The sequence below is a fragment of the Neovison vison genome, chromosome 14, assembly GCF_020171115.1.
Source record: "Neovison vison isolate M4711 chromosome 14, ASM_NN_V1, whole genome shotgun sequence".
Taxonomy (NCBI): Eukaryota; Metazoa; Chordata; class Mammalia; order Carnivora; family Mustelidae; genus Neogale; species Neogale vison.
Genome location: NC_058104.1, coordinates 25143766 through 25158809, shown reverse-complemented (window position 1 = coordinate 25158809; position 15044 = coordinate 25143766). Strand labels below are relative to the sequence as shown.

Sequence of the window (15044 nt, the reverse complement as noted above, 5' to 3'; positions counted from 1 at the left end):
TGTTTTGTGTGTCACACATCACAATGCCCGCGGCGGCTCCCCTGGCTCGCAAGCTGGCCTCCCCCTCAGGCCTCCCTCAGGGGCACGGTCTGGTAGGAAGAGAAATGACTGCGTCTGAGGCCACAACACACAGAGCAAATCGACTCAGAGACGTGCCTACCCACAGACACACAGAACGTGGAGGCTGCCTGTGTCAACTCGACTAGGCCACGGTAGCAAGAGGTCTGATCAAACGTCCTTCTAGTCATTTCTGTGAAGGTACGTTTATATGAGCTGAACACTCCAGTCACTAGACTTTTGAGTAGATCAGATCATTCTCCCCAGTACAGCTGGGCCTCACCCAATCAGTTGAAGGTTGTAACAGGAAAAGACCAAGGTCCCCCAAAGAAGACATTCTGCCAACAGCCGGCCTTTGGACTCGAGCTGCAACTCCTCCTGGGTCTCCAGGCTGCTGGTCTGCCCTAGATTCCAGACCCATCGAGCTTCCACAATCACGTGAGCCACTTCCTTAAAACAAATCTAGACAGACAGGTACAGATGGACAGACAGTAGTTCTGTCCTTTATCTATAGGAGATACACTCCAAGAACCCCAGGGGATTCTTGAAATCCTAAAACTGCACCAAGTACTGAACCCAGTACATACGCTATGTTTTCCAATCCATACACCCCTCTGATAACCTTGAATTTCTAAATTAGGCACTTTAAAGATTAACAGCAATGATAATAAAATAGAACGGGAGCTTGGGTGGTACAGTTGGTTAAATGCCCGACTCTTGATTTCAACTCGAGTCATGTTCTTAGGGTTGTGGGATCAAGCCCCGCCTCGGGTTCCCCACTCAGCGTGGAGCCTGCTTAAGACTATCTCTGCTCCAGGGTGCCTGGGTGGCTCAGTCAGTTGAGCATCTGCCTTCAGCTCCGGTCATGATCCCAGGGCCCTGGGATCAAGCCCCACATTGGGCTCCCTGCTCCATGGGGAGTCTACTCCTCCCTCTCTCTCTGCCTGCTGCTCTGCCTGCTTGTAGTCTCTCTCTGACAAATAAATAAATAAAATCTTAAAAAAAAAACAACAAAAAAAACCTCTCTCTGCCCCTCCCATTCATGTTCTCTCTCTCTCTCAAACAAAATAAATAAAATAAAATAAACTTTTAAAAAATAAATAAAATAAGATAGAACAATTACAACAATAATCTGCAATAAAAGGTTATGTGAATGTGGCCTCTCTCTCTCTCAAAATATCATACTGTATTGGAGTCACCCTTCTTGTGATGACATGAGATGACAAACTGCCTATTAGATGATGAAACGGGGAAACTGAAGGACTCCATAAAAATCTGCTTTTGGGGGCGCCTGGGTGGCTCCATCAGTTAAGAGTCTGCCTTCAGCTCAGGTCATGATCCTGGGTCCTGGGTTCTCTGCTCAGCCGGGAATCTGCTTCTCTCTCTGCCTTTCTGTGCTCTCTCTCTCTTTCTTTCAAATAAATAAATCTTTTTTTTAAAAATCTGCTTTTTGCTCTTTTTCTTGCTTGGACCTGGGTCTCTACTTTACGCATGTCTCCTAACGCAAACAGCACATGTCTTCCTTGTAGGGGACAAGGAGTTAATGATTTCTTTAGAGCAGATAACATCTAAGGAAGGACCAGGTGAGGGTGACCGGAGGAAGTCATCATCTGTGTAATCCACAGCACAGGCACTAGACGTCCTGATGCCGAGACCCCCTGGATCCCGGGAATAACACCTCAAATTTGGGTCCTCATCTTTGCTCTCAGTGGCTCCTGGATGCCTGAGAGGTGGCAGACACCAGACCACCGTCCTCAGTAAAAACCCCCAGACCCTTTCTGGGTCTCACACTCTGTAGCTGCACATTCTCTGTGCCTTCAATAACTCTGCTTTCACCTCCTGCTGGCTCGCACTGGGTTTCTAACCTGCATGCAGCTGGGGACCCCCTTGGCTGGTCCTATGGGAGCCCTCTGGGTCCTCGGACCCCACCTGCCAGCATCCGTGGGACAAAGTGGGGTAAATGACATGAACCAGGCTAACACCAACCTTGTGATGATCCACGAGGAGAAGCAGCACCTGCTCAGGACCAAGGTCGGCCACAGATAACTGAAACCACGGAAAGGGAACCATGGCAAGTGGACCCATGAATAAGGTGGGGGGGGGGTCCCCCGTTGGTCCTGCTTCTCTGGAGGCCCTGACTCACATGGTAGGTCACAACACGTGGGTCCCAGTAGAAAACACTCACCCCGTGAGCCAGAGCCAACGCTTCAGGGAAGCGACACTGACCCACACGTCAGGAGTAGAAAAAAGCCTTGTGCGAGAAAACATTCCCTTCAGAATGGCTGATAACAAAAAACCAAAAATAAGAACAACAGCAAAGGCCAACGAGCTACATACTGAACATGGGGGGGGCGCTGTCAGCAAAGCATGATGTGTTGATCTGTCCACCAACCAACAGTCCCCATTATGTAGAAACACAGTAACTATCTAACAGCAGAAGCCCGGGAGCACAGCACAAGCTACCCGCAATCCCTGCTTCGCCCCCTGCTCGGACAAATCTCCACTCTCTGCGGAATCCCCTTCTTCCATCCATTTAGACGGGGCGCCCACTAACCCCCCAGGCCAGTTCCCGCTGTTGCCACAGGTAGGCGCGGCGCCTCCCACAGAAGATCAGTGAGCTCAGGCTGCCAGTGCGGGTACCCGTGTGAACGAGGACGGCAGCAGGAATCAGAAACAGGCATCGCTTCATGAGAAAGAAGAAGACTCCTACGAGATCAGAAGCGTAGGACCAGAGACACCGGGCCCTGCAGGGTCTCCGGCAGGGTCTGTCTGACGCAAGCCTGATGCCCGCCTGACGCCGGCCGTGACGGATGGCACCGGGCACCGCAAGGCCCAGGCAAAGAGGCAGCCGCTCACGTGGCATTCCGAGTAAGACAAGCACAGGAGTTTTTACAGAGCAGCAAGAGCGGCAGCGCCAACCTATGTGTTCTTTCGTGCTGCCGAAGGCCCCACCCGCTTCATGCCAGCAACTCGACAACGACTCCGGAAAGCAGGTGCTGTTTTCCTCCCAGGTCTCAGATGAGGTTCTGGGAGTAAGCTTGTCCAACCTAAGCCACGGACCTAGGCAGCAAGAACCCAGGCTGTCTTGATTCCAAGACCCACACTCTAGATTATGCTTTTGTGCCTTAGGCCTTCTCGCGCATCAAGGCCCTTCCGTGAACACCCACCCACTGCGCCGCCAGGGTTAAAGCAGCAAATGGAGGCGAGTTCCTCCTGTGCACACCCAGGAAGATAAACAGAAAGCGCCAGGGGGCCGCTGTTCTCTAGAATAACCCTGCCTCTCTCCAGAGCTTCCCGTGCTAGGAGCAGTGGAGATACGAGGAATATCCAAGCAGCAAAAACAAAGAAACACAGAAAGCAGGAATTTCAAGGCACACATCTTGGCACCAACTTCATACTCGGTACCTCCAACAGACGCCCTGCCCTCCTGCTCATTCTCGGAGGGGCAGCAGTAAGCTCGGGCTCCTTCCGCCTCAGTCCCGATCAGAAAAGCGAGCGACGCCCGACACACGCGTGAACCGTAGGCTCAGACTTCACCCGCTGCTGTGGAAAGAGAAAGCCATTAACGCGCCAGCCTTCGTTAGAAGCTCAAGTGACACTCACTTCTCGGGTGAGCCCGAGTGACCCAGGCACTTGCTGCCCGACACGTTCCCGTACACGTCATCCTCGTTGTCATCCACATCTTCGTCGTCGATGCTTTTCACGTCGAGCTTCTGGTACCCACACTCCCCGTTCAAGGACAGAGAGTCGATCTTCCAGGAGCTGCTGCTCTGACTTCCGTTGGAATTCGGCCCGAAGGGGCTCTCGAACGCGGACATGATATTGACGGAGGAGCGGTCGGAGTTCTCCTCCGAGCTCTCCCCGGCCCCGGGGATCTTTCTAAAAACATCGCCAGAGTTCTGCTCCTCTTCCTCATCGTCGAAAGAGATGATGTTGGTCACCTTCTTTTTCTTCTTCCGCTCCTTTCTACATTTGGCATCTGGCAAAAGAAGATACGGTGTAAGAAGAGCAGACAAAGCCGTGATTGAGCCATTTTTGCCTCTAGAGTGTGGAAAATCCTCTACTACTCTCCTGAAAAATAAATGAGATAATTTCAGATTTTTTTTTTTTTAAATTCTTGGGGGGAAACACACACACACACACACACACAACCTGTCTACAGGACACTGAGCAAAATGGATGTGGGACTCTGCTTCTGCTTTAAACCAACGTGCCACAGAGCATACTTAACAATCGTCCCTTGCAAGCACTTTGGTTCAGGGGGAGTTCCCATTCCGGAAGTGACTTTCACTTGGGAAAATACCCTCCTGGCTGGTGGATGGAGCCAACAATAGCAGTTTGGGGTGGCGGCCAATGGCTCAGCAGGCACAGTCCATCCTTGTCTGCAAAGGGACGCCGCTGCTGCTCCCACTGAGGGTCGCACCTCCTTCTCCAGCCTGGGCCGTGGCCTGTCTCGGTGCTCGGGTTTCGCCAATAGCTCACAGCAGAGTTCACGGTGAGCTCAAGAGCCCGGGTACGAGGAGGGGATGCACCCCCGGAACGTGGCCCTGAAACTCCCGGGGAAGGAAGCAGTCTAGCTTGTTGGAGCACGAGAGGTCAGGGGCAGACAACCAGATGTCCGGCCCACGGTGAGCACTACGGTTCAGCCACGGAACTGGGACCATCTTGGACCTTCCGGCTCAGCCACCAGCTCGGGGCAGCCCCATGAGGGAGTCCAGGGGAGTCAGCGAGCCATCTTGCTAACTCAGAGACTGATGAAGAAAATAATAATATATCGTGGCTGTTTCAAGCCATAACATTTTGGAGCTGTTACACAATAAAGACTAAACTGAAACCGAAATCAGCACTGCCTTGGTGCCCAGTATTTAGAGAAGTCAGTTCACCCATCACAATCATCCAACTTGGCCATGAGACACTTTGAGCGGATTCCGGACATTCCATTCCAATCGAAGCCGAGCTATGACACGGTGAGGCTTCGCCTGCGTATCAAACTCTGAGACAGTGTCAAAAGCGGTGAAAAGGACACTGCTTGGGTATACAAATTCCAACATCTTTGTCACACAAAGCCCTCACAGTCCTCTTTCCTGTGTCCTTTGCCTGGCATCTCTGATGGAGGAGGAGAGGTCAAGAGGGATAAAGACCCCACAAGACTCTGAGTTTTCACCATCACTAATAATTCCAAGGAGACGACCATGATGACTGCCTTGTTAAAGATCTTTGAATACCAGCACTACGTACTTAAACCCAAAATCTCCACTTTTGCCGTAGCAACATTCTGGATCTCCCAGAAGGCTCAAGGCATATCACGAAGTTGTCACAAAATGGATGTTAACTAAATCAACTTTCTTTGGCGTCCCCAGCCTAGAGACGAAGCTGACAACTCTTCCCTTCCTCTTGGCCTCCACTGAAATGTCACCCCCCACCCCCACAGTGCACAATCTCCACAGCACCCCGTGCTTGGCTTGCATCTCATTTATCAGAAGGATAATTACTTATAATCTGGTATAATCTGTCGTCAAATATCTATTGTCCCCCCCCAACCCAGAAGAGCCTGCAAAGCAGGCTAAACGCTAGAGATCTTCCTAGTTCACTGCCCAGCACACAGACTGCAGTAAACGAACACATGAATGAATGGAGGAAGGAACAAACGAACGGAGATGAGGCTCGTGGGGCTTCATGTGACCAAGAAACCGTCACCGTCATTTTGCTGTCGGTGAGCTGAATGCGCTCCCAGCCCTATCGTCTTCACATCTCAGCAAGGCTCTTTGTCCCTTTCGGAGTGAGTGAGGAGAAGAAAAATAAACACAAGTGCAAACTGAAAACCCAAGAGCATGAGCCTTCCCTTGGCGCTTTTGGCCTACAAGGTGTGTCCTGCTCGGCCACAGCCCGCCATCCGTGGACCCGACCGTCGGTTCAAACTCCCACACCCGTTCCCGCTCACCGGCGCTGACGTGCTTGGACACGACAGGCAGGGGGTCGGTGTCCTGCTCGGGTTTGATGAGGATGGAGACGGCAGACGACGCCGTGATCTCCCTGAAGAGGCTGCTCACCCCCTGCGTGGACTCCTTCAGCAGGGACGTCACGTTCTGCGTGGACTCCTTTAAGAGGTCTGACACGGTAGGAGCAAACTTACTCTGCCCGTTCAAATCCTTGTTGTCGATGTTGATGGCGAAGAGGATGGAGTTCAGACCTGCCCAGAAGAGGGGAAGGTCTGGAGTGTCGGCCACGAGGAGGTCACACCTCCGACACGGTAAGTGAGCGGCAAACGATACAGTACACGAGAGGGGACGCCCTGATCTGAAGCCCTGATTTAAAAACCTCCCAAGAGGCGCCTGGGTGGCTCAGACAGTTAAGCATCTGCCTTTGGCTCGGGTCATGATCCCAGGGTCCTAGGATTGAGCCCCGCATCGGGCTCTCTGCTCAGCTGGGAAGCCTGCTTCTCCCTCTCCCACTCCCCCTGCTTGTGTCCCCTCTCTCGCTGTGTCTCTCTCTGTCGAATAAATTTTTTAAATCTTTAAAAAACAAAAATAAGGGGCGCCTGGGTGGCTCAGAGGGTTAAGCCTCTGCCTTCAGCTGAGGTCATGATCTCAGGGTCCTGGGATCAAGCCCCACCTCAGGCTCTCTGCTCGGCAGGGAGCCTGCTTCCTCCCTCTCTCTCTCTGCCTGGCTCCCTGCCTACTTGTGGTCTCTGTCTGTCAAATAAATAAATAAAATCTTTTATTAAAAAAATAAATAAATAAAAGTAAAAAAAATAAAAATAAATTAAAAAAAAAAAAAACCACCACCACCTCCCACAGAATGGGGTCAGGAGACAGCAGCTATCACAGCAGGGGAGTCTTTCCTAATTCTCTCCCTCTCGGTCAAAGACAAATAAGAGGCCAACCCAGGGAGGTTAAGACATAAGTTCTGGGCTCAGACAGCCTGGGTGGGATCCCCGCACTGGCGCTTTCTAGCAGACGTGGGTCAGGTCACGTACAACCTGAGCTTTAGTTTTCTTACCTGTAAAATGGGGACAAGAGTGTCTCTTTCACAGGGTATTAAAGACAATCAGTCACCAAAACACTCAGCTCGGTAAGCGCTCAAACATGGGCCGCAGGATCATTACTATTATCACTTCGGGCAAAACCCTGCATGGCCTACCCAGGACATTGCTATCAAAGCCTCCCTCTTCCTCAGTGGACAAGACGAATGTAACTCTCGCTATGTGGGACTTAGTGTAAACCTTCAGAAGAGGGCTTTTTCTTTCTTTCTTGAAAGAAAGAAGCGAGGGACCCACTTCTGTTGGGCTCACCCTTTGAGTGAGAGGCAAACGATAAACCACCGAACGATTCAGTGACTAACACCCATCCAGGGGCTTCCACACTGACAAGCCGTGGACGTGACTCTTCACCACACTTGATTCTCTCACAGCCCTATAAAAGCGAGTCCCATGCTAACAGGGCCACCACTCGGCAGAGGAGGGAAATAAGGGGGACAGAGCTCACAGGACCTGCCCCCAGGTCACCAACCAGGAAAGGGCAGAGCCAGGCTTCAAAGCCAGGCCTCCCGCTTCCAATTCCCCAGGTCTTGCAAAGCCACAGCCAAAACCCCCAACCCTCTGCTTTCCCTGCCAGGGTATCCAGTTCAAGATAAGTGGACTCAGTGACCCACGCCACTAAAAAAAGGACAGTGAGCAAGTGACTCACTGAGTCAGGGAGTGACAGGGAAAATCACAGCCTCTCCTGGAGCTAAAAATTCCCTCCCAGGCAGCCGACTCTGCTCGCCAAGCTTCAAGGACCCGTCACTCCTGGCCTGCACCAGGCTTACCAGCTGCCATGGTAGGAAGCATGCTAGACCTTTCTTCATCCATCACAAAAGACCAGTCTTCATAAAAAGCGCTGCAAATTGAAAGAGAAAGGGGGAAAGTTCTGAGCAGCGGTTCTCAGCATCCATCCGCCAGACAGCTCCCTCACAGGGCTCCCTGGAAAATCCATGCCTAGTCAGCCAGAGTGGAGATCCAAGGTCTCTGCCCAGCAGAAGCTTCCGGTAATAAACAAATGATTGAAAGTATATATCCTACAACCTCCTCATTGGTCCCCAGCTTGAGGGAACTGAAACAGGCATGAAATGTAAATGCAGTTATTGATGAAGCAGCAAAGGAGAAGAGAGGTGGCATCTAGTCTAGCAAGGTCTCTAAGACACAGGCAGGAAATCTGAGCTGACCCCTGGGAGCCATGCCTGGGCTACCACAAGAGACAATCGGAAACAATGACAGAGCTCCATGGATCCATCAGCTGGAGCATTTGTGTGTAACACTTGCTTGGGCTGCAGACCTAAAGCCCAAGTTACCCCTGGAAAGGGCTGGAGAGCTAAAAGGGGCCCATGAATCTCAAGGGCAGTAGAAGGAAAGGGGTCAGCAAGAACTACAGGGCTTGTCCAAGCTCGCCAGCAATGACGGTCCGGCCAGGGCTCTGAGGCAGGGGCCCCAGGCTGGTTCCCCAGCTCTGTATCCGACACCTGCTAAGCAGTAGCAAGCAAGCATCTTGAACCCCTGACCTCCTTACCAAGTCAGAGAACTCTCAATGCAGTCAAAGCTCACATGGCTAGAGCACAGCCAGTGGTCAGGAACCTGCAGTGCAGCAGGGGACGGGATGCATCTGTTGTGGAAGTGACTGAGAGCAATTGACAGAACAGGAACGCCCCACTTCCGATGCACTCACCCAGCAGAGCGTTGGCCCGAGTGCAGACTACACGTTCAAGCTGCCACTGCCACTGCCACTGTACCTCCAATTCCCAAGACTGGGATGCTTTCAGAATCGGAGCCCATTTCCATGCATGTGAATGAATTTGGTTTTCCCACATCTTGGTAGGTAAGTGGCTAGTGATCTGGGTGAGTTCTACCGTGATAACATCTGGATTCACTTCGATGGCGCGTTGTTCTAGATGACCTTGGTGTTGAGCTGTACATCCCTGAACTACTTGCAAATGATCTACTGGAAAGAGCTTCATGAAAATTCATGGTAGGGGCGCCTGGGTGACTCAGTCAGTTACGTGTCTGCCTTCGGCTCGGGTCATGATCCTGGGGTCCCAGGATCGAGCCCCACACTGGGCTCCTTGCTCAGCGGAGAGTCTGCTTCTCCCTCTCCCTCTGCCACTCTCCCTACTTGTGCTCACTGTCTCCCCCTCCCTCGCTCTCTCTCTCTCTGTCAAATAAATAAAATCTTGAAAAGAAACAAGGAAAGAAAAAAAATTCATTGTAAGAATCAGGAGAATGTTCTCGTCAACTAAAACTGCCTAAGGCCCAGGGGGTGCACCCAGATATCCCCAGCCTCGGGGCTCAGACCCAAGTAGCACAGGGTGCAGTGAGCACAGCAGTCCCAGCCCCCATGCCTTCCACGTCAGACCCAGAGTCCGAGCACACAGCGGACAGGGCACCACAGATATCATCAATGGAAGAACTTCAGGAGTCCTCGTGCACAATCCAGAACACCTAACAAGCTGCTGGTAGACAGGTGACCACCAGCAGCACAAAAAACAGAAGAGGAGACAAACCAGGGAATGCAGAGCAGCATGTAAAATCATGGGACTGCATCACAGCACGAATGACATACCAGCTTATTGGATTAAATTACATTAATCCGCTGAAACTAAATCCTCACTGTTGAGGATCTCAGCACTGCTAATGTGGAAGCTACTCAAGGCACCAGCACAGGACTCATCACTGTCCCTTTGCACCATCGGGTGACACAAAGCGACACGTCTAGTCCGCTACTCTGGGGCAGTAAGTAATAGCCACTGACAGAGAAGAGTCACTGCTAACATCACGAATACAGGAAAATGACAGCACGTCACATGTTTCGGAAAGGAACGTGGCTGACAGTACCATGGCTGATGCGTAATCAGCGCCCTTCCCCCACGGCTGGGCGCCAGCCACGCGCTCCCACCTTGCGGAGCTGGGTTGTGGCCTTGTGACCTGCGGCCAGGGAAATGTGGGTGGAAGTGAAGGATCTCTCTGGGCAGAAGCTTCAAAGGTCAGTGCTCAGTTCAACCACGTCCCTCTTCCTACCTTGGCAATCATGACAGCATCTGTCAAGACGGAGCCTCTGTCGGCCTGGGACCCTGAGACGGGACTCATCCGTGATAGACCCATATCAGGAGGAAGAAGAAAAGGTGGCGGTCTTGAGCCATGGAGGGTTTTATGCTGTTTGTTGTAGCAGCATAAACTGACCTACACTAATGGATAGGGTGAGCTGTGTGTTCACGATCAAGAAAAAAAGGGAAACCTCATAAAACAGTTTGTTGTTGTTGTTGTTGTTAAATAACAACTGACTTCACTCCCCAGCACAACGTTTCCCTATTTCTCTCAGTCAGTGTCAGTTTGGGACGGAATTAACCTCAAAAACACAGAAGGAATCGTAAAGAACCCAGCACAAAGCTAAGACAGACACAGAACTTGAGCTCTAAACACCCAATTTCTACCGAGAAAGAAACTGGGTCTGAAAGGAGGCCAAACTAAAATTGCACCAAGTGAGAGCAGGCTGTACCCTGGGACGGCAGCGCTCTCCACAGCCCACACCTCAATCACAAGCCCTTACAGAGAACCTGCTGCATGCAGGTGCCACGCTGAGCCCTTTACGAGCATTCATTCCCTCGCTCATTCTGGAACCCTCTGTGCCCCCAGCAGAGCCGAACATGCTGGGACTGTAAGAGGGGAACCCGCGAGCCCCCGACAAGGAGACTAGGATACAAGCAGAGGCGCTCAGACGCTGCGATTCTAGCCCGTCGGCTGCGCCTCCCCCTGGAAGCCCACCCCGGTACCTGAGCCTGCCGCGGTCGGCCAGGAGCGTGTGCAGGTAGCGCTCCAGCGAGTGTTCGTTGAGGGCACAGCGCAGCCAGGCCCGGCCGCGGCCCACGTCCGACGCGATGTGGCGCAGGGAGTAGAAGCGCGGCAGTTCGTGCTTGCTGAGGACCTCCTTCACGTAGAACCAGAACACGGGCTCTGCGGAGAGAGGGATGAGCACGGTGGCTCTTGGCCTGCACATCGTTGCAACGATGCACATCGTTGTAGACAGTCCCGAGGCATTTTTCAGGAGCGTAAAAAAGTTACTTCTTTAGCACAGAGAAGAAAGATAACCAAGAGTGTAATTCTGCATCTGGGTTTGTTTCTTTACTTGTCTAGATCAGGAACGTTTCCCTGTAACATTTAAAGACCTTTGAAAACACGGGGGCACCGGGGTGGCTCAGTCTTTTAAGCGTCTGCCTTCGGCTCCAGTCATGATCTCAGGATCCTGGGATCGAGCCCTGCGTCGGGCGCCCTGCGCAGCGGGGAGTCTGTTTCTCCCTCTCCCTCTGCTCCTCCCCTCCGCTCGCGCTCCCTCTCTCTCACTCTCGTTCTATCTCAGATAAAAAAAAAAAATCTTTTGAAAGTTTTCTAAAAAAGTAAAGCTGTTTGAAAACATGGCTTTTGATGGCCTCCCAATGAAACACGTTTTAACCGTTTCTCTACCTCTGGGAACACGATGTATTGCCAACCTTCCCTATATACTGCTTTGAACCTCCTTGTCCATGACTGTCCTCATTTCTAGTTCCTTAGAAAAGATGTCCATATGCCTGAGAATAGGAACAGATTTAAGCCTTTAAGGGAAAGCTAAAAAAGTTTCTTTTTATCCACAAGGTAGTTTATTGGATCTCCTCACATGCCACCTTTTTCATCCACACGCATAGAGATCTTCTTCATAATTTTCACTCTAGTATATACCTCATCTTGTGACCTATTTTCTTAACATATGCTCATCAAACCTTTCCCAGGCTGCCAAGGATCACCGGCAACACCAGCACCACCAGCACCACCAGCAGGCCCCGCTACTGTGGGAGGAGCACTAGCCACATACCCGCCCCTGCCCTCAAGAACTGACATCAGATCTCAGTCCTCATAAGCACCAAGGCCAGCTCCCTATCAAAGACCAGGGCCGAGGCCTGGCCAAGGAGGGTGACTGTACCCAGTGACGCGGTTAGTAACCAGCAGGACAGCATGGGACCTGAGAGCTGCCTGACTGCAAAGCACTAACGGACGCCTGTGCGGGGACGGAGCGCTCTACCCTCTTCTTCAAGATGATCGTGTTCACAACTGCTCAATATCCCAAGGGAGACACTGCTCAGTCTTTGCTGCCAGATGGGGATTCAAATCCAGAAGCTATACAGGCTCACAGACCCTTCAACCTTCCTTCTAAAAGAACGGAAACACACACATCTCCATAAATTGGATACCTGGTTAGTAAATTCCCTCGAATAATTCAGTTCAGCTCAGTTAGCATGGACTGCATTCTTAATGGGGGCCACAGACTGGACAAAGCTGGGGGCCACCAGGCAGACAGCGAGGGTCGGTCCGTAACGAAGCTTCCAGGGCAGAGGGCTGGGCGAAGGTGAAGAGACCAATCGAGAGAATGACCCTGGCAGCCGGGCTGTGCTCCAGATTCCTCTCCCTCTAAATGAGCCCCGAAGTACAGAACCACCCAGAGATACTGGGGTGACTGGAGAAATGGGAAGCAGAGCCTGAGCACGAAGGCCAGGCCATGACTACTGGCCGCCGTCAGCGGACTGACGACCGTCTGGCACGAGAGCGGCCGTGCGGTTTCCTCTTCTCCCTCCCCTGTCAACAGCAACTGGGCGCGCGTGCGCGAATCAACAGCTCGGGAATGACTGGGAAAGCCAATAAGGCAGCTCACTCAAGACGACCTTCTGTCTCAATCCCGAAATGCCACACGAATCCCCTTCCCAGGCCCAGGAGATCGGCCGAGACCACACAAATGTGTCACGGCCTTTTTTCCACTCAGTGCTTTTCTCAGAAACCAGGACGGGGGCTTTGTTTCAAAACATGCCGAACAACCACCTGTATCTCCATCGTGACTCAAAGCAGGTGACTCTCACCTGCATCGGGTCTTTCTGGAGAACCAGGGTGACCTCCCTCTGACCTTGAATGCCCACGAAACACTTAACGTGTGTTTTCACCTTTCAATTTTGCAAATTGCTGAGTGCCACAGAATCCCTCTGCAGCCTGCCAAAGCGATGGCGGTGATGATAAGAATTACCCCACCAGGGCTCCGCTTCCACTGCCAGCACTAATGGGGTCTGTTTCAAGTGCAGCTCACCTGCCACTTAACACTCGCAGTGTCCGTAATTTAATTTGGGGCAATAAACCGATCTCTTACTGCTATGAAACCGGGGCTCATTCCAGAAGAGGGTGAGGGCTTCTGGTTCTCCGGACGCCCGAACGCCATCTGCCCACACGAACGAGAGCCGTGAAGGGGATATTGAGGCCAGCCAACTCCAGGGGCACCTGTTCACAGGGTGGGGGACTAACACCACAGGCCTTCTGGCGAAGTTTCTTTTTTCTTTTTTTTTTTTTTTAAAGATTTTATTTATTTGTTTGACAGAGATCACAAGCAGGCAGAGAAATAGGCAGAGAGAGAGGAGGAAGCAGGCCCCCTGCTGAGCAGAGAGCCCGATGTGGGGCTCGATCCCAGGACCCTGGAATCATGACCTGAGCCGAAGGCAGAAGCTTAACCCACTGAGCCACCCAGGCGCCCCCCCCCCTTTTTTTTTATAAAATTTTATTTACTTATTTGACAGTCTGGCGAAGTTTCTAACAGGCCTCGGCATAACAGATGCCAACATACTCTGGAGGACAAAAACCATGACTCGAGTTCTAGTTCAGGCACCATGTGCCCTTGGACAACTTATTTTGTCCTTCATTTTCCTTATCTGTGAAATGGGGATTGCAGTATCTACTTCTGATGTTTGTGATGAGAGGGAGGAAATGAGAAAACATCCGTGGTAAAGTGCTTCGCACTGAGACAGCACAGCGAGCAAACAGCACCCTTCCCCCTTCTTCCAGGGGCTGCGTCCCTCCTTCCTAGGAGAACTGTGTTCCATCTGGTTCCCTGTGAACCTGCCTTCAGCACCACCAAACTCTGGGCCGTCACCGGGCCGAGCAGGGGGTGTGCGGCAACCCGCCTCACTCACCCTACCCTTCCCCTGACCCTGTTTGTTATTTTGAGTGCCACTGGTTTTTTTCTGCATTAATTTTGACTTTTTAAAAATATTGCAAAAAAACGTTAGGTCTCTTGATTGCTGAGTTTCTTGGTGCTCCCATAAATTCCATGGTTACACTGAGAGTCTCACTGGTCTCAGCCTGGTCCCCACTCCGGACCACAGGGTTCTTCCCGCAACTTCCACCTGAACCACTAAAGGGGAGACCTTGGCTCCCTCGAGAACTGAAGTCAGCAAACAATAGTCTAAGGGCCAAACCTGGCCCACGACTTGTCTTTGTAAATGAAGTTTTATTGGAAGACTCACGGCCATGTGCAGACACACTGCCTGCGGCTGTTTTCCCAGTACAGAGTCATCGCTGGGAAGCTGCTACAGACACCCATAGCCCACAGAGCCCAAATACTTCCTATCTGATCCCTTAAAAAGGCAGCTTGCCATCCACTGTTCTAGAAGCAGGAGCTCAGATAAACATGTAAGCCTGGAGCCACGGGGCCCTTTTCCTCCCTTTCCTGTAGAGCACACCCACCTGGACAAGACACCCAACCCGGTCAGAGGCAGGGCAGAGACACAGAGACTGATGCGGGGGATGCTGAGCCCCTGAATCCCATTCACCCTCCAGTTTTCTTAGTTACTTGAGTTAGGAAATGCCCTTTGTTTTCTAAGTGACTTCCTGTCACCTACGACCAGAAGCCTGATGCAGTGAGATAGGGTGCATTCTTCTGTCACCTGACAATCATCTCAGAGGAGGGGCAAACGCTCCTGGCACTGGGCAGTGCCTACGGGCGGGCGTACAAGTGGCAAACACATCCTCAGGAAGAAATAAAAACAAAACAGCATTGCTCAATGAGAAAACAGAAAACCCAACTACAAGGAACTAGGCTCCTTCCTTGTAAACAAAGAAAGGCTTCTTTTCCTCGTGGACTTCGTCTGGAGGTAGACAGCTGGCTCAAAGGCACTGT

General features: G+C 51.8%; 1 protein-coding gene across 3 annotated transcripts in view; it reads right to left on the bottom strand.

Annotated features, from left to right (window-relative positions):
* The window catches only part of SNX29 (sorting nexin 29), a 480282-nt gene that overhangs the window by 406895 nt on the left and 58343 nt on the right, over window positions 1-15044 (bottom strand). For all 3 annotated transcript variants that reach the window (XM_044233549.1, XM_044233551.1, XM_044233552.1), the window contains 4 exons: window positions 10855-11035; window positions 7864-7934; window positions 5999-6247; window positions 3661-4036 (listed from right to left, as the gene is read on the bottom strand). In XM_044233549.1, coding sequence (XP_044089484.1) covers window positions 3661-4036; window positions 5999-6247; window positions 7864-7934; window positions 10855-11035 — 877 coding nt within the window. The remainder of the gene's footprint in view (window positions 1-3660; window positions 4037-5998; window positions 6248-7863; window positions 7935-10854; window positions 11036-15044) is intronic.